This window comes from Panicum virgatum, chromosome 9N (assembly GCF_016808335.1).
Source record: "Panicum virgatum strain AP13 chromosome 9N, P.virgatum_v5, whole genome shotgun sequence".
NCBI classification, from domain to species: Eukaryota; Viridiplantae; Streptophyta; class Magnoliopsida; order Poales; family Poaceae; genus Panicum; species Panicum virgatum.
This window is the reverse complement of record NC_053153.1, coordinates 14,687,964-14,711,634: the sequence shown is the minus strand read 5'-3', so window position 1 is coordinate 14,711,634 and position 23,671 is coordinate 14,687,964. Positions and strand designations below refer to the sequence as shown.

The window sequence follows — 23,671 nt, the reverse complement described above, 5'->3', positions numbered from 1 at the left end:
CGAGAGTTGCCGGGTCGGGAAGCCGGGTGAGTGCACTGTGCTGTGCGGGGAGAAAAAAAAATCGACAGGTGTCGGGCCCCCGAGTGCGCCGAGCCGGGAGTGGCCGGGTCGGGGCACTTGGACTGAGCCTACTAGTGCTTTTTACGGGAAGAAACGTCGTAACTGTTCTATGTTCCAAGAGTTGGTCAGAATATTACTGTCGGAGTCTCTTAGCTTGTAGGTGCCTGGCCGTATCACTTTTGCGATGTTGTAAGGTCCCTCCCATGGCGGTGAGAGCTTGTGCTTGTCCTTCGTTGACATGACCCATCGCAGAACCAGATCTCCGACTTGCAGCGTCCTCTCCCGTATGCGCCTCTCGTGATACCTACGTAAAGTTTGTTGGTAGTGAGCCGATCGGTGTAGCATAGCTAGCCTTGCTTCTTCCAAGACTTCCATGGCGTCCCTCTGGGCTTCGGCTACCATTGCTGGGTCAAAGGCTTTGACTCTTAGCGCACCGTAGTCCAGATCAGAAGACATGACGGCCTCGGAGCCGTATGTTAGGAAGAAAGGTGTTAGTCCTGTGGACCGATTAGGTGTGGTTCGCAAGCTCCAGAGCACTGCCGGCAGCTCTTCCACCCAACGGCCCGCGAACTTTTTGAGCATGTAAAAAATGCACGGTTTGAGCCTTTAGAGGATTAGGCCGTTAGCTCTTTCTACTTGCCCGTTTGTGCGCGGGTGTCCGACCGATGCCCAGTCGATCCAGATCCCGTATCCTTCGGCAAACTCTTGGAAGTAGTGACCTGTGAAATTGGTCCCGTTGTCGGTGATGATGGAGTTGGGCACGCCGAATCTGTAGACGATATCCAGGAAGAACTTGACGGCCTCCTTGGAGTCGATCGTAGTTATCGGTTTTGCCTCTATCCATTTTGTGAACTTGTCGATTGCGACAAGCAAGTGGGTGAACCCTCCTAGTGCCTTCTTGAGTGGCCCGACCATGTCTAGACCCCATACGGCGAATGGCCATGTTATGGGAATGGTCTGAAGAGCTTGGGCTGGCAAGTGGGTTTGTTTGGCGTAAAACTGGCAGCATGCGCGGATGATTTCTTCCGCGTTGCGCAGTGCTGTTGGCCAGTAAAATCCTTGTCGAAAGCTTTTCCGACCAGGGAGCGTGGCGCAGTGTGGTGTCCACAGATCCCGGCGTGTATCTCGAGAAGGAGCTCCTTGCCCTGGGAAATGGGGATGCACTTCATGAGAATGCCAGTTTCTGAGGGGCTGCATTTGTAGAGCTCGCCGTCGATTACAGTGAAGCTTTTTGCTAGTCGGGCTACCCGGCGGGCTGTGTTGCGATCCTCGGGGAGGACTTCATGAAGAAGATAAGCCAGTAGGTCGGCTCTCCAATCTACGGTGTCTGCCGGGCTTGGTTCGGATTGTCCCGTAGCGAGACAAGTTGGGCCTCCGGGTACCTGGTCGGGGGCTGAGTCGGAGGGAGCGTGCCCTATTTTCTCTGCATGCTCTATTTCCCCTGTTTTTGTCTTGTCTACGGCCGGCTGCTTCTCTCGTGCTGACGGCACGTTCAGGTCGTTGACAAAAACGCCGCTGGGCGCCGGCTTGCGCTCGGCGGCCATTTTTGCGAGGGCGTCCACGTCGGGGTTTTGTTTCCGTGGGATGTGGTGGAGCTCCAGACCCCGGAATCTCCCTTCTAGCTTACGGACTTCCTGGCAGTATGCATCCATGAGAGGGCTCTCACAGTTAGAGTTCTTCATGACCTCGTCGACTTCGAGCTTGGAGTCGCCGTAGACGTATAGGTGGGTTGCCCCGATGTCGATGGCTATGCGAAGGCCGCTGATGAGCACCTCATACTCTGCTACGCTACATTTTGGATGCAGGAAAGTGGAGGCGGACTGTGTACTGGAACTTGCCTCCTTCTGGGGAGATCAGGACGACCTCGGCCCCCGTGCCGGGTCCCATGACCGACCCGTCGAAGTAGAGGGTCCAGTACTCGTCAGAGATTTCTGGGGTCCGGGCTTGGACTTCTGTCCACTCGGCGATGAAGTCGGCCAAGGCCTGAGACTTTATCGCCGTGCATGGCACGAACTTGACGTCGTAGCCCATTAGCTCGACTGCCCATTTGGAGATCCGCCCTACGGTGTCGCGATTGCGAACGACTTCTCCGAGTGGGAACGAGGTGACGACTGACATCTCGTGCTCGGTGAAGTAGTGTTGCAACTTCTTGGCCGTCATGACGACAGCGTATAGGAGCTTTTGTGTCTGCGGGTACCACGACTTGGTGTCAGTCAGTACCTCGCTGACGAAATACACGGGACGTTGGACCTTAAGGGCGTGTCCCTGTTCTTCCCTTTCAACCACCAGAGCGGCGCTGACCACATGGTTAGTGGCTGCCAAGTAAAGCAGAAGGGGTTCGTAGGGATCCGGTGCCACGAGCACCGGCGGAGAGGATAAGAGAGCCTTTAGGCGGTCGAGGGCCGCCTGTGCCTCCTCTGTCCAGACAAAGGTGTCGGATTTCTTGAGGAGTTTGTATATTCCAGCCGGGCGATAAACCGGCTGAGCACTGCTAGGCACCCGGTTAGCCTCTGGACACCCTTAACACCGCGGATGGGTCCCATGTTGGTGATGGCTACGATTTTGTCACGGTTGGCTTCGATGCCACGCTCGGACACCATATATCCGAGTAGTTTGCCCTTAGGCACACCGAACGTGCATTTCTCGGGGTTCAGTTTGATGTTGAACCTTTTGAGATTTGCGAATGTGGTGCTCAGGGTGGCGACCAGGTCATCCGCGTGTGGCATCTTGACGATGATGTCGTCAACGTAGACCGCGACCGTCGCCCGAGGCGGACCTGGCCGGTCGGGGTCGATCCGCGGGTTGATCTGGTCCGAAAAACAGGTTTGCATGCATCGCTGGTATGTTACCCCTGCATTCTTGAGACCGAACGGCATTGACACGTAACAGTATGAGCCGAACGGCGTGATGAAGGAGGTCGCGAGCTGGTCGGATTCCTTCATCGCTATCTGGTGGTAGCCCAAGTAAGTGTCTAGAAAGGATAAGATTTCGCATCCAGAGGTAGAGTCAATTATCTGATCTATCCTAGGCAAAGAAAAAGGGTCTTTGGGGCAAGTCTTGTTCAGGCTGGTGTAATCGACACACATCCTCAATTGACCAGTTTTCTTTTTTACAAGGACTGGGTTAGAGAGCCAGTCGAAGTGGTAGACTTCCTTTATGAAGCCAGTAGCTAATAGCTTATCTATCTCCTCTCCTATGGCCCTGCGCTTCTCGTCGTCGAAGCACTGCGGTTGTTGTTGGACGGGCTTGGATCCCAGAAAAATGCGGAGCTCGTGCTCGGCGACCTCCCTTGGGATGCCCGGCATATTGGACGGCTTCCAGGCAAAAGTGTCCTTGTTGGCGCAGAGGAAGTCGACGAGCACGTGTTCCTATTTGGACGACAGCTGGGAGCCGACTCACACCGTCTTCGTTGGATCAGCGTCGTCGACCGAGACCGGCTTGGTCTCATCGGTTGAGACGAAGGCCGGTGCCTGGCTAGCCTTGCTAGGGTCAGGATGGCACTCGGGAGTGGTGGCGCGAAGTTGGCCGAGCTCGGCTGAGTTCGCCGCAGTGGTGACGAGGTCAAAGTACTCGCGGCTGCTGACGTAGGCCTGCTCGAAGGAGCAGCTCATGGTGATTACGCCGTTCGGGCCCGACAGCTTGAGCTTGAGGTAGGTGTAGTTGGGCACTGCCATGAACTTGGCATAGGCGGGGCGCCCGAGAATGGCATGGTATCCCCCCTTCCAGTCCACCACCTCGAACGTGAGGGTCTCGGTGCGGAAGTTGGATTTGCTGCCAAACGTGACCGGCAAGTCGATGTTATCGATCGGGTATGCCTTCATGCCCGGCAGGATGCCGTAAAAGGGGAAGAGGGATTCCCGCAAGCAGGCTCGCGGGATTCCCATGGTTTCCAGGGTGTCCATGTAGACGATGTTGATGCTGCTTCCCCCGTTCATCAACACCTTGGACAAGCCCGGCATGCAAGCCGATAGTCCTCCAGCCATACGCCGGGGTTCGTATCCCCGGTATACTTCACGACGTTCGCCGACGGTCGGAAGCGTTGGGGGAAAGGCGCCCCCCCCGGATCGCTATGGAGAAGGCGTTTGGTCCGGTGGGGTCCGGGCTCGGACTGCGGTTGCGATCCGTGTTAGGGTTGCAGGGGCGTCCCCCACGCTGGAGCGGTGAGCGCTCCGGGTTGGGCGCGTATGCCCGCGCATCTTCTGCTCGCGCGGCCGCACGGTCAACGTCAGCGTGGTGGCTTGCCTGCTGCCGGCCTTGGATCACGCTGCGCGCGTCGTAGTTGGGGACGACGCGGTCGTGAATCGGTGGCCTCGGCGGGAGAGGAGCAGATACTACCACTGGGGCTAGCGCGCCACCCGCGTTGGCCTGCCGCGCAGGTGGGGTGCGCTGCACTTCGGATGGCTCCTGCCCACCGTGGCTCGCGCCGCCAGTGGGACACGAGGCAGCAGCCTGCCGGCGGTGTTGCGAGGAGCTCTCCGCCTGCTGAACGGTGGTGAGTTCTACCAAGTTTCTCACCTGGCGGTGAAGGTCCCTTTGGGTCGGATCCTCTGTCTCTGGCAGCATCTGCAGGAGGATCGCGCCTGCTGCAATGTTCTGGCCTGCACGGAACTCTTGCGGGAGTTGCATGTGGGCGTCGTTGACGATGTCGTGGTTGACCTTGCATGCGCGCTAATGTGCGGAACCCGCGGGGTTTATCCCTTTTGACCCGGAGGGGGCCTGCGGGGGCTGTTCCACGGGCTGAGGTGTCTGCTGGCGATGGTGGAGATCTTTGCCGTGGGCCTGCGCGTCGGCGAGCGCGTGCTCGCGGTGGTTTGTTGGGGTGTGCATCTGCTCGGATGGCACCACCTCCAGCGGCGGGTCACCGTCGGCCATGGTGCACATGCGCGGTGGCGCGGACGTCCCCTCCAGGTGGTTGTCCCCCGTGCTGGAGGAATCACTCAGGGGATCCTCGAAGCACAGGAGGTCATGGACAGAGTCGGGGTAGCTCTCTGTCATGCTCACGAACTGTGACGCGGGCTGGAACCCCTGGGCAGCCTTGCGCAGCTCCCGAGCATAGATGCTCGCGGCATTGCGTAAGCCGAACGGGAGTCGCCCTGAGAACGAGCGGGGTGTCGGGAGCGGAGGTCCGCCCACGAGCTGTCGAGAGACGTTGGCTAGAGAGAAGAGGACTAGGTTGACGTCCTCGACGGCAGGGTTGGAGGCCATCATGAGAGCGATGCGGCAGAGCACCGCACGGGTTGACTGTGATGGCCTACGCTTCTTGATGCGCCAGCGAACTGATCGCCGACGCCTCATGTTGCGAGGCTTAGGAGGAGGCGGAGGCTCCTCTGTGGCCGCCGGGGCGGCTTCCTCCTCATGGAGGTGCAGTGCACCGAGCTGGTCGGTGATGAACTCCAGGCTTCCGAACTGGAAGGTCCGAGAAGGCGGGAATGGTGGAGGCGCCCACAATCCGATCGCCGAAGCAGTGAACTCAAAAGGCGCTCCCCACGGACGGCGCCAAAACTGCCGCTGCGGGAAATGGGTGACTACAAAACTACTCGATTGCTCGTTTGTTGTGCGCTTTATCGGATATGGTCTAGCACGCAAAGACTCGAGGATTTAGACTGGTTTGGGCCTAAAATGTCCTACGTCCAATATGGGGGGTGGTGTTCTTGCTCTATTGCTCTCGAGTTCGGGTGCTCAAAGTTTAGAGGGGTGCTTACAAGCTGGTTAAGCAGTGTTGGATCTCTGGGAGTCCAACCCTTTCCTACGTGGGGGGCTTTCCCTTTTATAGTCCAAGGTGAGGCCCCCTATTTACAAATATCTAGCGCTGTGTCTCTGCACCATCGGGGTGCGATTTGTCCTTGTCAGTCGTCAGGGCCCGCTCGGTCGGTCGAGAGTGGGCAGGCTTGATCCTGGCGATCTTCTGGGTAAGGGATGATCCTGGCGATCTTCTTGGGTAACGTGTTCCCCCGGTGTTGTCCCATCCTGGCTCAGTCGGGGCGGCGCGATCACTCGGATGGTCACTCGGGGGGTCGCCTCCGGTCTTGTCCGCCGGAGCCTACGTCCCTTGTCTGCGGGGCCATCTCGCGTAGCTTCTGTCACCGGACGGCGCACCCGGTGAGGGGTGTCTTACCGAGGTCTGGACGGGGGCGTCCGGTCACGCTCGCTAGCATAATGAGATGGCGCGCAGAGGCAACCATCATTACGGCACGGGGGGAGGCAGCGTCTGTGGACGCCCCCTCCCGTTGTGTCACGGGGCCCGCGCGAGCGGTGCTGTCCCCTTGTCAGGGAGTCCAGCTGCCTGAGCCCTTGCCGCAAGATAAGGAGAGCTGGCGTCCTGGAGCTTGCCCGAGGCCTATCTTGGCCGGCACGCCTGTCAGGAGGCGCGGCATTCTTGGAGCGCACGTACCGGGTCACCGGCATGGCTCTGACCCGGGGCGCTAGGTCGGGGGGCCGCCACGTGTCCCGGGAGGTCGGACTCTCGGATCCGCTGGCTTAGGAGCGAAGGCGGCTCCCCCACACGGCTTGGTGGGCCGTTTCGTTCTAAGCCCAGTGAGACTGCTGGGCTTTCCTTTGTACGAGTCGGGCCCGCTGGGGATCCCGGGTTTACACCCCGTCACCCTCCGTTTCAAATTATAAGTCATTCCAAGAATCTTGAAGAGTCAAAGTTTTTCAAATTTGACCAAAATTATATAACAAAATAATAACATTTATGATACCGATTAAGTATTATTAGATTCTTTGTTAGCTATATTTTCATAGTATATCTATTTGATGGCATAAATCTTTGTGTTTCTCTCTATAATTTTGGTCAAACTTTGAGATGGTTTGACTCTCCAAAATTCTTGAAATGACTTATAATTTAGAACGGAGAGAGTACTTTATTTCAACTGAGAACTTAATATCCACACTAGGGCCATTAATGTATCTTAGTGGTGTCGTAAGATGATATCCTAATTCTCATAGACCTAAGCATTTGTATAGTCATTTAGGCTTGTATTAAGATTAGTCTCTTGAGCAAGTTTGACTTTTCTTTTTGATATGATCAATTTGGAGAGATAGCATGTATAAATAAGCAGTTAGGCAGGCTGTTGCTCTATGCATAAGTGTGGAACCACCAAGCTGTTTTAAGAACATGTAACCTGTGCAGCCAATTCATCAATACCTTGTTCTATGGACTATGGTTACTCTTCTGCGGAAAGAGAAAGAAGCATTTCTTGACTAATATGTAAATTTTTATCCTAATATGTTTTCAAGATATCTGAGATAATACAGCTAACACTAACAAGAAAATATTGTACTTACATGGCAACAAAGATTTGAGATCAGATGAACAGATAACCATGAAGTGAAAGATGATCCCATAACTTTGCCTTGTAAATGCACCAATGAGAGAAAGTTTAAAAGTATTGTTCACGATTCCAAATCTTCTCCATCGCGCTGATATCAAAAGTTGGTGACACTAGCAATGTCTTAGCGCATCCATTATGCACTCAACAAGAAGCTCCTGTTCACTTGTCCATTTGGGTAAAGGGTGGTCAATATGACAAGCGCAATGGTATTTGATTAAAAAGAGTGTGTTGTCTTATGCGGAAACTTTCATAGTGAGGAAGAACATTTTTTTTGGTAATTTTCTTGTCATTTGCCGAGTAAAAGCCAAGATCCAATTGTCCAACAAATCCCTTCTACAATCCTGCGGCCGTTGGTACAGCCGCCGTCTTCCCTTCCATACCTAGAGGTTAATTAGAGGCAGGGATTGGAAGCGCCGGCAATCAGAGGCGATAGAAAATATGACGGGTTCCCGGAGCACGAATCATAAGGTAAATCGAATGGTTCAAGTCGTGCTTCCTTTTTCTCTTTGCCCAAGTTTTCAGCAATTCTATTGGTGCACTTTAATATTTTGTTATAGTAATATAATTTAGATTCAGATTTAGGAGTTACTTTAACTTTAATAATGATATAATTAGATAATTTATGTACAATTTGTATTATTTTTATAATGGCATAGATGAGAAATTTACACGAAGATTAGGGGTTACTTTAGATTTTGTTTTATAAGCAGGGCTGAGTAATTTAGATACATATTTAGGGATTACTTTAGTCTATTTTCATAATGAAAGAGATGTGTAATTTATTAGAAAAGATAACAGATCCAATGACTATTATAATTAGAGTTGTCGGATTGACGGTCATATGTTTCTGATTAGTGTGAGAATTTCGAAAATTTATCTATTTTTTAAGTATCCACATAGGATCCTAGGTGGTTTCATATGAGGAGCATCCAATTAATAATAGTAAGATAAGATGTATCATGATTGTTATTGGCACATTCCATCATAACACCATGCAGGGTGTGCGCAACAGGCGAGCACACGAAACCTGGTCAGCTTTGATCGTTCTCTCGCCCTGTTTCGGACTCCAAATGTAAAGCATACATGCATCAGCAAATCAGCATCTTACTTGCAGTTGCAACTGAGATCCTTAATAATGGTTGTTGGTTGCTTATTGCCGATGTATGCCCCACAGCTAGAAAATGATATGACCGTGTGCTTTTACTTTGGCATGAACATGACATGACTGTCTCCTAGCTGATGTATTTCTCCATCATTTGGTTGGGCACGACATGACTGTCGATGGTTGAATCAGGAAAATTCTATTAAAAAAAGAAAAAAATAGTATCGAACAAAAAGGAATTCTAGTTTAGTAATGCTTTCGCCTCCATTTACTCTTGTCAGGATTAGAGATTTCTTGAGGAATTTTTATTATTTAGTCAAACTTTGAAGCAAATCGAAAGGGCTCAGGTCCTATGTCTGCCTGTGTGAGCCCAGCTGGTGAAGACTCTCACCTCCTCCCCTTAATGATTTGGAGGTGCTCCTGCAAATGGCTTGCACACCACATTTCTATTTTTAAAACATTCCGCTGTCTCATAGTCTTAGATTTTCTTTAGTTCATCAGCTGCTAGTACAGAGCCAAGTGCTCGCAACTTTTCACCAATTAAAAAAAGTAAAGGGGTGAAAAGGGTTAGTGAAAGGGTGTTACCATGGACCGTAATGCACTTGAGCTACACTTCTTAGCTGTACAATCTACCTGTGAGCCTGTGATGTAGCTCAAGCTGGACGCACAATGATTAGGAGCAAACATTACACACAACGTTAATAACAATGTACAATCAACCTTATCCCTACATCTAGAGCCAAACTGCAATTGACCAATGAATGGCAAGATGTAATGGTCAATGGTGGTTTAACAGCTGAACTACATGTTAATACTCGGCAAGTACAGGTATGAGGAATGTTCATCTAGTGCAGTTCATGATGCTTTTTTCCAGTTGCATTGAAAAATGCCAATATCTATTGTGAATAGTGACAGCGAGAGATGAATGCAAGGCAGTTGTGATCTCAATGTCAGTGTCGTTGCCGTGCAGCTTTACAACTCAAAACATATCTTTAGTTTGCAATGCGGTAGCAGTTCTTTAACTAGAAGAGTATAATTTTCTTTTGTTGATGTCATAGTGAGGGGTCATTAGCATATCTTAGAGCCATAGGATTATAAAATATTCATTTTGCGTCAATGCTTCTGTGGCTAAGTCTTTCCAACTTGATATGCAAAGTTTAGGGATATGTTAGCCTGATAAATTTGAAGATAGATCATCATACGTGTGTATTCACTAGTGTTGTAGGATGGTCATGTGAAATGCCTGAATGCTCAATAAATTGCTTCACCAGTTCATGGTTTATGGAAGACCAAATGTGAAAGCTGAAGATTATTACCAGGTCATCTGACCATCAAGAAATGGTTAAATCACATGGGTGACCATTTCATCAATACCTTTGCCTCCTATATACTAATAAGATAGAGAAAGAAGCATTTCTTTAAGCATGACTACGAGCATGCCAAGCAATGTAACTTTCATGAGAGTATGCTGCCATTGGAGACTGGGTAATGCATTTTCTACCGACCGGAAAACACTAAACTTAACTAGCAATGAATATTGTTAGAGAGGTTAGCAGATGGATATACATGAAGTGGCATAAATCCAACAAACGTTTCTTCACCTTGTAAATGCAACGGTGGGACTGTATGCTGCAAAAATTGTTCGTCACCAAATCTGTCACCCATACTGAAAATCAAAGCTAATGACGCCAGCGATTGCTTTGCAGATCCATTAAACACTAGAAAATCCGTGTGCGCCGAGCACAAACAAAAGCGATCATATTCGCTTGCCTGTATTGACAGAGAGCGATTAATATGACAAAGCCAATGGTTTGATTAAGAATCACTCTGGTGTCCGATACAGAAGATTTCGTTAAAATGAAGAACATTTTGTCAATTTTGGTGTCACTTTCAATGTAGAATACAAGAACCAGTAGTCCAAGAAATCTGCTAGGGGTAATGGCCATGTACGGGCCACGGGGAAACCAATTATCTCGAAGGAAATACGTATAGAACTAAATGGGTCACTTGTCATTGCATAAATTAAGGAAAGGCGCTCAGAAACTCCGAATGCTACTTTGTTGGTTCGCGGCGATGAAAATTAACAAACATAAGTGTTGTTCTAGATCCATTACAACGGCGTACGAATCTATATCTACTAACCGTACACATGAGAGAGCAAGTAGAATGAGCTAATTTGTTTTACATGAAGTGGCCTCTAGCATATGAAAACTGAAGATTTTGCATTGTAGAGTGGCTTGTCACAGTCAGACCCCTGAGAAAATAACTTCTGAAACCAACCATTACCATCTTGGCTCTTTCCCTCACACGGAAGGGTCAATGGAAGGATGAATTCAGGGTCCCTGGCACAAATGGCCTGGAACATAAATCAGCCCAGAAATTTTTTCTGTCATCCCATTTTGAGAACTCACTTCGCAACAAAAACATTTTCAGAGAAAAGAATGTCGTCTAGGTCATTTTTGAAGCATTCAGACTGAGAAACTGAGTGTCCAGCTGTTTGTCAAGTCTACACAAGCATGCTGTAGAATAGCTGCCTGGCAGGTGCAAACCGAACATTGGCTGTGTTTAGATGGAGGGAAAAGGGAATGCGAAAAGTCACATCGGACGCTGTAGCACACTGTAACACTTTTCGTTTGTTTGTGGTAAATATTATCCTACCATGATCTAACTAAGCTCAAAAGATTCGTCTCGCAAGGTACATCTAAACTATACAATTAGTTTTTTTATTTACCTACATTTAGTACTCCATGTATGGGTCATTTGCTATATTTAATATTTCGATGTGATGGAGATTTAATGGAAAGTTTGGATTTTAGAGGGTTTTTTGGGGCATCTAAACACACCCATTCTGTAGAAACGAAATATACCATAGCTCAATCTCCACTGACAGAGTCGAAACTGTTCTTGCTGTCAAAATGCTTCCTACTGCCAAGAAGGCAAGCACTGACCATAAGACCATACCCAAAACGAAAGTGATAATAAGATCCTCCATCCAATCACCTCTGCCTTGATCATGTCATTATTTCATTTGTTTATCGCCTACTACAATGACGAGGTGACTGCGACGGACTATGGCGCCAGGAAGTTGCCACCGCTAGGAGACACCTCGGTCGATCTCCATTGCCCTCCGGAATAAACCCCACCCCGCCATCAGACGCCAAACCCGCCATTAAAAAATACCCGGAGCTGCCACCACATAGAACAAGTCCTCCTTGTTCTTCACACCCACCATGTGGCACGCCTCCGAGCCGCGCCGGCCAAAGCCGTACCTGTTGCTGGTACATAAGACCCCGTCCCTCCTCCCACTCCTCTTGATGGCTGCTTCTTCCACCTCTGGCTCGACCAAGAACTCGTAGGAGGCGCAGTAGGTGTTCTAGGACGGCAGGAAGAAGACCAAAATTAAGGCTGCAGCTTTGGTGAGAGAAGAAGGGAGGAAGAAAAGAGGAGGGCATGGATCGCTTGGTGATACCGGAGCCGTCGAGCGAGGTGATGATCCGGGTGGAGCCCGGGAGGCAGGCGAGGGGGGAGCTCACGCTGCGGAACGCGATGCACACCATGCCGGTGGCGTTCAGGCTGCAGCCGGCGGTGCGGGGGCGCTTCGCGGTGCGCCCGCACACGGGGATCCTGGCGCCGCTCGCCGCGGTGACCGTGGAGGTGCTGTACCTGGCCTCCGCGGCGCCAGAGGGGCCGCCCAATGGGTCAGGAGGAGGGAGCCGCGGCGAGGACGCGTTCCTCCTGCACAGCGTGGTGGCGCCCGGCGCCGCGGTGAAGGAGCCCGTCACGGCGCTCGACTCGGTCAACCCGGAGTGGTTTTCCGCGAGGAGGAAGCAGGTGTTCGTCGACAGCGGCATCAGGGCGACCTTCGTGGGCGCGTCCGTGGCCGCGCGGCTTGTCGCGGCCGGCGCGGTGGAGGCGCTCAGGGAGGTGCTCGACCGGAGCGAGCCCGAGTGGCGCTCCGCGGACGCCGCCGACGAGTCCGGGCGCACGCTTCTGGACCTCGCCGTCGGCCTCGGTCGCGCCGACATCGTCCAGGTGCTGCTCGAGTACGGCGCGGACGCCGACAAGCCGAGCCGCGGCCGGACGCCCCTCGAAACCGCCGCCGCCTCTGGCGAGTGCCTCATCGCCGAGCTCCTCCTCGCCAACGGCGCGAATCCCGCCGGCTCCGACGCGCTCCACGTGGCCGCGGCGGCCGGCCACAACGACGTCTTGAAGCTGCTCCTCGCCAAGCCCGCCTGTGCTTCTCCCGCCTCGTCCTCCTCCGCATCCTTCTCATGTTCGTTTACATCTATCGACGCGGCGGGGAGGGACGGCAAGACTCCCCTTCGGGTGGCGGCGGAGGCCGGACGGCGGGACGCGGTGAAGGCGCTCCTCGCGGCGGGCGCGAGGGCCGAGGCCAGGTGCGGCACAGACGGGGCCACCGCTCTGCACGCCGCGGCGAGGCGCGGGGACGAGGCGGTCGCGCGCCTCCTCCTGTCGCACGGCGTGGCCGGCACGGCCGCCGTGCGCGACGTGGCCGGGAAGACGGCCTTCGAGATCGCCGCCGAGGAGGGTCACGGCGGCCGTATCATGGACTTCCTGGGCCTCGGCGAGGCGATCCTGGCCGCCGCGGGCAAGGGCGAGGTGAGGTCGGTCCGGCGCGCGGCCGACGGCGGCGCGTCCGTCGAGGGGCGGGACGCGCACGGGTGGACGCCGCTCATGCGCGCCGCCTTCAAAGGTCGCGCCGACACGGTGCGCGACCTCATCGACCGCGGCGCGGATGTCGACGCGGCCGACGCCGAAGGGTACACGGCGTTGCACTGCGCGGCCGAGGCCGGTCGCGCCGACGTGGTAGACCTCCTTCTAAAGAACGGCGCGAACGCCAAGACCACGACGGCGAAGGGAAGAACTGCTACCGAGATCGCGGCCGCCGCGGGGAAGTCCAAGGTGGTGCGGCTTCTTGAGAAGTCCGGCGGCATGGGGAGGAAGGATGCCAGCGAGAAGGCGGCACCGGCGGTGGCAAAGGGTGGCAGCATGGACAGGAGGCGGCGAGGGAGAAAGGGGAGCAGTGGGGCCATACGTTTTGGTGGCGGCAAGGAGGGGTTCGAAGCCGCCGCGGTTAGCGTTGGATGGTCACACTAGCCCGTGATCAGTTTGAGAAGAGTCTCTTGGATTTCGGCTCAAAACTGCCTAAAAAGGATTTGGTCTAATTTGTGATTAGTTTTGGATGAGACAACAAATTCGTTTTGAAGGAACAGGCAAGTAATATACATGTGGTTGAGGTTGTGTAGTACACATGTAAAAATAGATTGCTTTAAGGTAGATGTTCGAGTTTTCATTTTTTTCACTTTGTTGTGCCATGATGGCATGGGTTTGTAGCTGATGACTAGAGGATAGGCAGGAGTGTCCTGTTGTAAAGTGTACAATGATGATTTGATTTCAATAAATGAGTTTGCTGACAAGTAAAATTTTGCAGAGATAACTTGCTTCAAAAAGGGCAATAGGAAGATCATAATCATAGAAATAGATATAAAAAATTGAGTGGCGCGGGAACGCGGACCATGCGTCGCGTGCCGAGAGGAAAATGAGTGCAGGATTTCTGAAAAATACTTGAACAGCAGGCGACGTTGCTACCTGATTCAGCATTTTCGTTACACTAGTAAGTGTGCCCGTGATAACGCTATGAATGCATTTCAAACATACTCATAAGAAATATATGTTTCACACAAAGAAGATGTAATATAGAGTTATTATGTTGATTACACAACCACATTTGAATTTAAAGATATACAATGCTTGCAACAGAACAAACACAACCAAAGTATTTATCTTTAGAATTGTCTAAGTCTGTAACTAAAAGAAAACAAATTCTTCATTGTTGTCAAATTTAATTGCATCTCTTTGACTTTAGGATTGTCAAGTCTGTAATTACATGAGATTTAAAATTCATATTACCTGCAAGCTATAATCTTGTACTGTATATGCATGCTACAGAGCTTATACTTGGTTGGATGCTTAGGGCTTGTTTAGTTCGCGAATTTTTTTGAATTCGGCTACTGTAGCACTTTCATTTTTATTTGGTAATTAGTGTTCAATCATGGACTAATTAGACTCAAAAGATTTATCTCATCGTTTACAGCTAAACTGGCAATTGATTATTTTTTAAAACAATATTTAATACTCCATGCATGTGTCCAAAAATTCGATGTGATGGGAAATCTTGAATTTTTTTGGAAACTAAACATGCCCTAAAATACTACTACTATATGGTTGTACAGGTGCCCATTCTCGTGTAACTATATTCTTTAAACATCATCACATTAATGGATCTTAAATTAAAGAAAAAATACACTACATTCTTCACTAACCCCATTTTTTAATATTGCAGGTTCATTACTTAACGAATCAGAGGAAGAACATGTACATAGGTTTAGAAACTCTATTTGACTATTAACAGATTTAAAATTAATTTCACCTCATGGATTGAAAACAATACAGTAGGCATCATGCAAAACGTCCGTGGAATTATTTTGCTACTTGCAACTATCAAGCAATAGCTCCTTTTGCAACCCCAAGGATCAATAATGTAACCCAAAAGGATTAATAATGATAAGTTATAATTTATAAATGAGGAGAAAACATCAATGTTTGAGCACAAACGAATCACGCTAGAACAAGTGTAAGAATGAAATGGGGGTAAGAACAGCTGAAAGAGTGCATACATTTTCTTAGTGGCATCCAATATGAAAGCACTCATGCCCTGCTTCTGGAGCTCCCTCTTCTTGGAGACAATGGTGCATATCCCTGCAACCTCCCTGCATATCATCACCTCCAAATCTGAACAAGGTCCTCCAGCATGGAATTGAAAAGGAGCCGGCTCGATTTCAGTCAACACTACGATAATGTTGTTCCAAAATAATACTGACTACAAGTTCCAACATCCAAGGTACTACAGTCATATATTTATCTTTAATAAGAAAGCAATGCAACCAATTAACCCATAACAAGGAAGAGAAGCATAACAAGAAGGAAGAGCACCAGAGCATACCAATCGAGAGATTCCAAGCAAGTGAGCACGCCGAGGGCCGCTGCCGCTGGATCGCCGTGTTCTTCCATCGATATGTGGATGTGGATGGAGGAGGGAAGAAGAGAGAGCACCTCACCTCGGCAAGCGATTTCCCGCAGCCCGGCGATACTCCTTCCGTCCCAAAATAAACACAATTTTAGAGTTTAAATTTGTTCCAAAATAAACACTCACTTTGACTACATGCAAGAGCATCAGTATGTACTGATCTAATCTGAACATATCGCAGCCCACTGCTCTGACAAAAAAAAAGAAGCAGGAACCTGCATACGTGGAGCGCTCCCATCCACTCATTCATCATCTTTCAGAATACTCTCGCAAAGGTAGCTTGGTTAGCATTCTTTGGCCCTTCCCATTCAATCAAGATCTCGCATCTCCTTCACCTCTTCTCCTCCCTGCTACCTCTCGTACCTTGCCCAGATCGACCTCTGTCAGCGTAATGGAAACGGGGTCCCCATAATCCCGGACTCATGCGTGATTAAGAAGGACGGACTCACCGGCGACATCAGCCGAGCGTGGCCATGGGACCCACCACGAATGTCCACGTCCAGGGGGCGTGGGCGCCCATCGAGAGCGGGCTGGACCTGGCCCGGCGCGCAAAACCCGGAGGGACGCTTCCTTCCCCTCGAATACACCCGCCCGGTAAAAAAGATCTTTTACCAGGCAGTTACGGCGCCTCACCGCCGGACTCCATATAGAGCCCGAGAGGGTGCACGGCTTCCCCGCAAGAACATCATAATTACTGGGATGCCGCGCGCTCAGAAGATAAGACGATAGGCGGCGGACAGCTTATCTCTGAGCTGCCTGTCCCATCGACTTGAAGATGGACGGTGGCCGGGACCCACCTCCATTTACCATACCCCCGTCGCAGTAAAGACTGGGGTCACCCCGGGCGGAGCCTCGGGGACGCCCCGGACTAGGAGGGTCTGCTAGACGACCTCGGGAGCCGCCATGTGGCTGCACTCGCCCCACTCCGGACGCCCCCGGGACACCCCGGAGCGCTCGAATCGAGCAGAAGGCCCCAGAATGCTCCGAGATGAGAGGACCCACCTGCCAGCATCTACGGCCACCCTGAGGTCTCCCTGGGTAGCCCCGGACGGCCCTGACGGTGGTGGGACCCCATGTGGCTGCTACTGCGGTCCCGACAAGACGCTGGCCTGCCTGACAGCGGCAGGGCAGCCTGGACGACGGCGCCCGCCATGCAAAGGGTGTGTTCACACCGTTGGGTCTTTTTCAACCACTTCTCCTTTCCACTATCTTGATCCTTTTCACCAAGGGGGCAAGATCACGCCCGCACAAACTTGCCGCTGCTCACCACACCGTCAGGAGCTAGCCGGCGACGCCTAGCCATCTAGGAGGCTCACCTCCAAGAGTAACAAATGCAAATTGAATCTTTGACCGAACCAAGAGTGCTTAAGCTATGTTTGCTCTCAGCTGCTCAAAATAGAGCTCTCACAAAGGTCACTTTGCTCACACACACTCAATCTCTCAACTCAATCAAATGATACGCAATCTAGTTAGCACAACTCAAAGAGTGTTGGGAAGAGCTAGCTGGTCAAGAAAATACCTCAAGAAGATCTAGAATAGCCAAAGAACCAGCAGCCCACGCAAGAGAGGGACAAGGGGTATAAATACCCATCACTCAAAAACTAGCCGTTAGAGCTGTCAGTGCAGACCGGTCAAACTGGTCTGGTCTTGACCTAGCCGTTACTCCCCGGGCCGGTCAGACCAGTCCCCCAGACAGGTCAGACCGGTTAGGGCCAGAGAACCTCAAACCCCTGTTAAAAGGCTTCTCTTGGTCCATCAAGTCAAGACTTGAACATCCAAGAAGTACTGAGTTAGTTGTCAGAGGTTTTCTCTCCGGATTCTCACTTGGGTGACCTATGAGCACTTTTGACCATGTCAAATAATGAATGTTGCATCCCTCTTGATAGTACGGCATAGTTATACTAAAGATTAAATATAAAACACAATTTAACCACTTGAGCTTTGAATCACTTGTTGTTATTCAGTTTCTATGTCTCCTCCCCCCCCCCCCCGCGTCGCTCCCTCGGGCGACACTGGGGGCGCCCCGCGCCGCCGCCCACCTTCTGCCCCCAGGCCGCCTCCGGCGGCGGCCATCCGGGCGGCAGCGGCGGCCTGCGGCGGTGCCGAAGTTGGCCCTGTCGCGTCCCCTCACCCTCCCCCCCCTCTCTCTCTCTTCCCTGCCTCCCTCTTCCTCTCGGCTTGCAACCTCGCCGACCTCCGCCGGCGGGGTCGGATCCGGCCTCCTCCTCTCCGGATTCGGGCCCCCCGTGTTCGATCTGCCGCTGGGCGCGCCCCCGTCGGTGGCTTTGGTGTGGCGCGCCTCCGCCGTTCGGATGGTTGTGCGGCCACAGCCCGCCGCCGCCGCCGCCGTCTTCGAGGGTCGGGGACCCTCGGCCGCGCCGCCGCCGCCGACTCGTGCTGGCCGGGGGGCCGCTATCGCGTCGCTGCTCGCTGGGGGCGGGCCTCCTCTGGCGCAGCCGCCCGTGGTGGCCGGTTGTGCGGGGGCGCGCGGCCGCGTTGCCGTCGCCGGCGCTCACCCCGGTCGCGGCACCCTTCCTGGCCGGCCCTCTCCGGTCTCGTGGCTTGCCATGTCGTCTGGTGGCCGGGGACCGCCGCCGCCGCCGGCTTGGTCGCTCCTAGGCGGGCTCCCAGGCAGTTGCGCTGGGCGCTCCCTTGGCCCGGCCACTGGCCTGCATCGCCCGCTCGTCTTGGCTCCCCCACCCCCCGCTAGACGTTGGCCGCCCTCTTGGTGACCTCCTGCGGCGCGGTGCCCGCCGGCGTACCCTCCTGTGCTGCGGTGGCGTCGGATTTGTGGAGGGACTTGGGTGGAGGCGAAAGCCATGGACCCGTTTGCGGGCCGATGATGGTGACGCCTGAGGGCGCCGCTCACCTTCTTGAAGGCGTCATCGTTCCCCCTTGTCCCTCCTCTCCGGTGAGCTCTCCGTATGAAAATCCTTGCTCTGCCCCCGCTGGCCGCCCTCCTGGTGGCCTCCTGCGGCGCGGTGCCGGCCGGCGTACCGTCCTATGCTGCGGTGGGGTCGGATTTGTGGAGGGATTTGGGTGGAGGCGAAAGCCATGGACCCGTTTGCGGGCTGATGATGACGACGCCCTTGGGTGCCGCTCACCTTGTTGAAGGCGTCATCTTTCCCCTTCGTCCCTCCTCTCCGCTCTGGTGGTGGTGGTCGTTTGCTCTCTTCGGAGAGTTCCTGCTTCTGCGCCTGCCTTCGCTCGGTTGCATCTACATCGTTAGGGTTGCGTCGGTCGTCGTCTGGCGGATGATTTGCCGCCGTTACTCTAGCGGATGCTTTGCCGCCGTCGTCGTATTGGTTGAAAATCACCTCGAGCGGATGCTTTGCCGTCGTGGTTAGTTGGTTGGGTGGATGCTTTTCCACCGTTGTTGTGTTGTAGACCTTTGCACCCTTGTCGTTGTAGTTTACTTTGCAGGTTCAGTTGTATGGTTGTGCTAGTTTCGTAGGTCGGGAGAGTCTCCTCCCCTGTCTTTCTTGTTGTTCTTGTCTGTTGTGTTGTCATCCTCCACTTACTTAGTGGCGCTTGTATCCGCCTTAATAGTCTCTACCTATTAAGGTTTGTAATGGTCGTATTGCTTTTCTCTTAATAAAATACGTGCTCAGGCACGTTCGCGAAAAAAGCTTTGAATCACTTCAGTCTTGCCATACATTGACTTTGTCAAACTTGGGATTTCAACATTGCATCATCTTTTCTTGAGCAAATCCATACTTGAGCTAGTGACTTAGGAATTCCATCTCTTAGAAAAATATGTCCTTGAATCCAAGTCACTCCATAATATATTTGATACCTTGCATTGCTTCACCCAACAAAGCTTAGATATGATACTTCGAAACCCCATAGATACTAGCAACTTCACCCAAGCAATTCGCACATGGTAAGCTGTCGCTTCACCAAAACTTGCATAGTCCCTCTCACTAGTGAAAGGACCTTGGATGTCGCCTAGAAGGGGGTGAATAGGCGTTCTAAAAATTCTGCAAAATTCAGTACTTCAAACAAAGTCAGTCCATAGAAGGGGGCGGGCGCGAGCGCCGCGCGCAGGCATGTACGGAATTTAGGCTTCTTTTTCCCAACAGACTATTGCTTTGGAGACCTGCCCGTGGAACAATTCGAAAATAATTTGGATTTGCTTGAAATTAATTTGAATTGGTCCGAAAATTTTGTTCTTATTCTTGCTATAGGTCGTTTTGATCTATCCTCAAAGCTATAGATCGTTTTGATATTTCTATGTGCATAATTTATGCTACGTATCTTGATATATTGTAATCTAGATGCATAGTAAAAATTATGCACATAGAAATATCAAAACAGCCTATAATTTTTTTTCCAATGTTCTCTATCATTTAAGCTAAGAATGCATGAACGTGGGTTATATTCAACAAAAAAAAAGTATAAAAAGACAGACTGAAAGAAATGCGATAAAAAAAGAATGAGAAAAGGAGGTCCTCTAGCCCTCCCGTGCGTGGTAATGGGTCTCGGTCCCCTGTCCCGGCCTTGTCCGTCCGCGGCCAAGAACAAGAACTAAAAGGAGGTGGAGAATTTCCCGTCCTAGAAAACACGGATCGGAGGCATCTCCCTCCTCTGTGACCGCTCTTCTCCCTCAGAATTGAAATTCGAACTAGTACCAGATAAGCAAGTGAGCAACGCATGCCAAACAAAAAGAAAGCCGGGGTATATCCCTTTTTCACTTTGATTTGAAGGTTTATTTTTTAAAAAAAATCTTTCATTTGAAGGGGATCCCGAGGCCCGCCTGGACGACGAGGCTTTTTTTTTCGTTGTCTGCAACAGCTAGCTTCTTTTGGGAGTCGATTCTGATCCCAAACAGACGATGAGACCGGAAAGCCGGCCCGCAGTGGGACCTGCGTGTGTGGCAAGAAGCCCGAGTGCAACAGAGGCACTTGGCAAACAATGTATTGTCGAGTGTCTAAATAGGAGCACTCGACAAAGTATATTTGACGAGTGTCAGTTTATAGGCACTCGGCAAAACGCGTCACGTGCACTGCACATGCCTGCCCTCGTGCCGGCCGTCAATGTTTGCAGAGTGTCTAAAGTATGACACTCGACGGTCGGCACGGCGCCGTTAACGGATGGGCATGTGCGTGCACCGCACATGCCTGCCCTCGTGCCGGCTGTCAATGTTTGCAGAGTGCCTAAAGTATGACACTCGACGGTCGGCACGGCGCCGTTAACGGATGGGCATGTGCGATGCACGTAACGTGTTTTGCCGAGTGCCTATAAACTGACACTCGGCAAATAATCTGTTTGCCGAGTGCGCCGGTTCAGACACTCTCCAAATATTTCTTTTGCCGAGTGTATTATTTGTGCCGAGTGTTTTGTTTACTACACTCGGCGAATGAGCTCTTTGACGAGTACCCATGTTTATACGCTCCACAAAATTTATTACACTCGGCGTATAACCGGTTTCCGGCGGCAGTGACTACCGCAACTATCTCGTGTTCGATCCAACCTTGTCGCCGTGCTACGAGGTCATCTCGTTTCCACATATAAAGTATCCCAAATGTTCTCCGAAGCCGTCGTCCTTAATACACCCCACGGTAGCGGAAGCTGAATGGCCATCGCCGAGATGCGTCCTCCGTGTATTCTCGTCAAGGGTGAACAGGTGGGAAGAAAGGTCCTTCATCCGGGAAGGGGAAGCCGAAGCCACCATCCTTGACAAGTTGACATGCATCGTACATGTGAGCCGCCCTATTCCACCTATTCAAGGGGAGCACTGTATGTCTTTTGCCAAGCTTGTTATGTTATGAGGTAGGTATATACTCCGTATAGTTATATTCATTCTTCAGCATTGCCATTAATTAGTTTCTTTATATATTGTCGTCTTGGCTTAGAAAAATGTGTATGTTATTAGTTTCTTCAACTCTCTATATATATGCTGACACTGTAACTTCTTTTGACACCACTATTTCAACTTTGCAGGATATCATGCAACAAATACCGAGCAATTAAAACGCCAGTTACTTTTGGTCATGATCCAGAAGTTTACTTGGGAAAGTCTGAGAAGGGGGTGTACCCTGATGATCTACTTCAGATTTGGATGCTTGATGAATCGTGTGGTCGGATATGGAGTGGTTTTTGAAGCATAATTGCAACCTTAAGCATGTGCTACGTCAGAACTACTTCCTACAGGCTAGTGGACCATGGTCCATGGGTTTTACAGGATGTCAACTACAATGTCTATCGTGATCATATTTTCCAAACAGGATCAAACAAGCACCCGTTGAAGAGAAATACGAATGGGACTCCGACAATGATAATGTTCTTGGCAATGAGGATAGAGGTGAAAGACTTTACTACGTGATTTCAATCCTTGGATTCCATCCTTTCAAAGAGGTTATCTTTTTAAGTCAATCAGTAAGGAGGGGACTTGCCTGCTCCAAATTTCAAGACTTGGGAAACATGTATCCAACAGAATACGAGTACTTTGCAGATATGTGGCCAGATATAGATGTTTCTTTTCCTTGCACGCCATCCTGGACGTGAGGGCTCACAGAAGCAGCTAAGTTAGAAGAGCGCAGGCTAGTCTAATGTGTTTTTTTTTCTCACAAAAAGCACATGTTCGTTGCAAGCTGTATGTTGGAATCCTCTTCTAATTTATGTACTTAAAAACATTGCGCCCTTCATGGAAATATTTCTTTTTTGCAATTTCTGTTTTTTTTTTCTGGTTCTCGAACTATCGCTGTGCTATCCAGTCTGCCAAGTGAATTCCAGAATGAATAATGAAATTGCACGGGAACGATATGTGCACTGCACTGATGTCGCTCTTTTTTTCTCAAGGTAGATTTTTTTTTTAGATTCAGGAAAGTCCGGCCTCGATGCATCACACGAGATGATCTACAGCCAACAAAATACAGCACGCAGGCTGTAAGAGCAAATGCTAACACCAAACACCAGAACAACGTTCAACTCGAAACCAGACCAAGACACTCTTTAACCAGCTTCGGCCTAAGAACAAAACAGCTTCCAGAACCATCAAGCATCAGACGGTGCACTTCATTCCTTGCATCTACTAGTAGATCAAACGGTTTCTGAAGTTCCAACCCCTTCTGGCAAACATCTCCAGTACTCTTCCTTCTAGATGACGGCAGTTGTTCTTCAAAAAACAAGAACATTAGGCGCGTGATGCACGCCCTACCGTTAAAACAATCAAATATAAGTAAATCGGAGATAATAAAATGTGCAATGCCACATAATAGGAGCAAGAAAAAAAAAGCAAAGATAGTCAAATGTAATCGTTTTGCATCTGAACAGGAATCAACATTTCTTTAAAACAACAACATCCTTAAAAGTTTGGTTCGACTGCACTGAAGCAGATTAAGATCATCAGCTCAAATAAGTTGAAAATCTTTAATCAAATTTGCTAAATTCCAAGATCTTGTAATGCTATAAAACACACATTGAAATAGTTGAAATGGTTCTAAAGATATAAATCATTGCAACAATTTGCCATGAATCAAATAAGCTAACATTCTCTTGCTACAAAAAGTAAGAAAAGGGCATCTACCTTGTGGCTTCCATGTCTGCCTTATCGAGTCTCTCCGCTTGCGTTTAGCAAAAGTGGTGAAAACACCCATAACAAAAGACATCCTATGCCCCATGCTTCCCTGGTCACCCTGGCGAAGCTCTAGCAACCGACAAGCGCATCTCAATATCCGATATCGTCTTACCCAAAACTCTACGATTGAAACATCAATACACCATAACAATTCCATGCATGGTTCAGATAAATTCAGAGCTGGGGAAGTTTATTTCAGAGGCTCTGAAGAGTCTGTGGCATTACATGATGACTTCACGAGTCTGTGACACTTGGTTCAGCGCGGCCCTCAAGTGTTCAGAGCTTGCCTGGAAAATTGGAGGCCGGATCTCGATGCACATCCATCGGAGATGAAAGGGTGATCTGGGCAACCGGGATGCTCAGGAACTGTCCAGTACATAGAAAAAAGCATACCAACTCCCTACTCAAAACTTCATTAGTTAAAAAGCATACAAAATGAGAGCCCAATCGGTTGTTCCCATGTCTGTCTAAACACCACAACTCCACAA

The 23,671-nt window shown here is 50.7% G+C and overlaps 2 protein-coding genes and 2 long non-coding RNA genes across 4 annotated transcripts; 1 reads left to right on the top strand and 3 right to left on the bottom strand.

Moving 5' to 3' along the window:
- Positions 1-3,455: 3,455 nt before the first annotated feature.
- LOC120688744 lies at positions 3,456-4,019 on the bottom strand. Its single transcript, XM_039971122.1, has 2 exons — positions 3,732-4,019; positions 3,456-3,650 (listed from the first exon to the last, which is right to left on the bottom strand). Exons 1-2 carry the CDS (start codon positions 4,017-4,019, stop codon positions 3,456-3,458), a joined length of 483 nt encoding a protein of 160 aa, XP_039827056.1.
- A 7,506-nt stretch (positions 4,020-11,525) lies between these two features.
- LOC120689496 (protein VAPYRIN-like) lies at positions 11,526-13,678 on the top strand. Its single transcript, XM_039971774.1, has one exon. The coding sequence runs from the start codon at positions 11,947-11,949 to the stop codon at positions 13,612-13,614; it is 1,668 nt and encodes a 555-aa protein (XP_039827708.1). The 5' UTR covers positions 11,526-11,946; the 3' UTR covers positions 13,615-13,678.
- Positions 13,679-13,881: 203 nt separating this feature from the next.
- Positions 13,882-15,510, bottom strand: LOC120689498. Its single transcript, XR_005681254.1, has 2 exons — positions 15,195-15,510; positions 13,882-14,106 (listed from the first exon to the last, which is right to left on the bottom strand). It is a non-coding gene; the product is annotated as an uncharacterized LOC120689498 (long non-coding RNA).
- A 6,859-nt stretch (positions 15,511-22,369) lies between these two features.
- Positions 22,370-23,560, bottom strand: LOC120689497. The gene is made up of 3 exons (XR_005681253.1): positions 23,409-23,560; positions 23,133-23,303; positions 22,370-22,721 (listed from the first exon to the last, which is right to left on the bottom strand). It is a non-coding gene; the product is annotated as an uncharacterized LOC120689497 (long non-coding RNA).
- Positions 23,561-23,671: the final 111 nt, after the last annotated feature.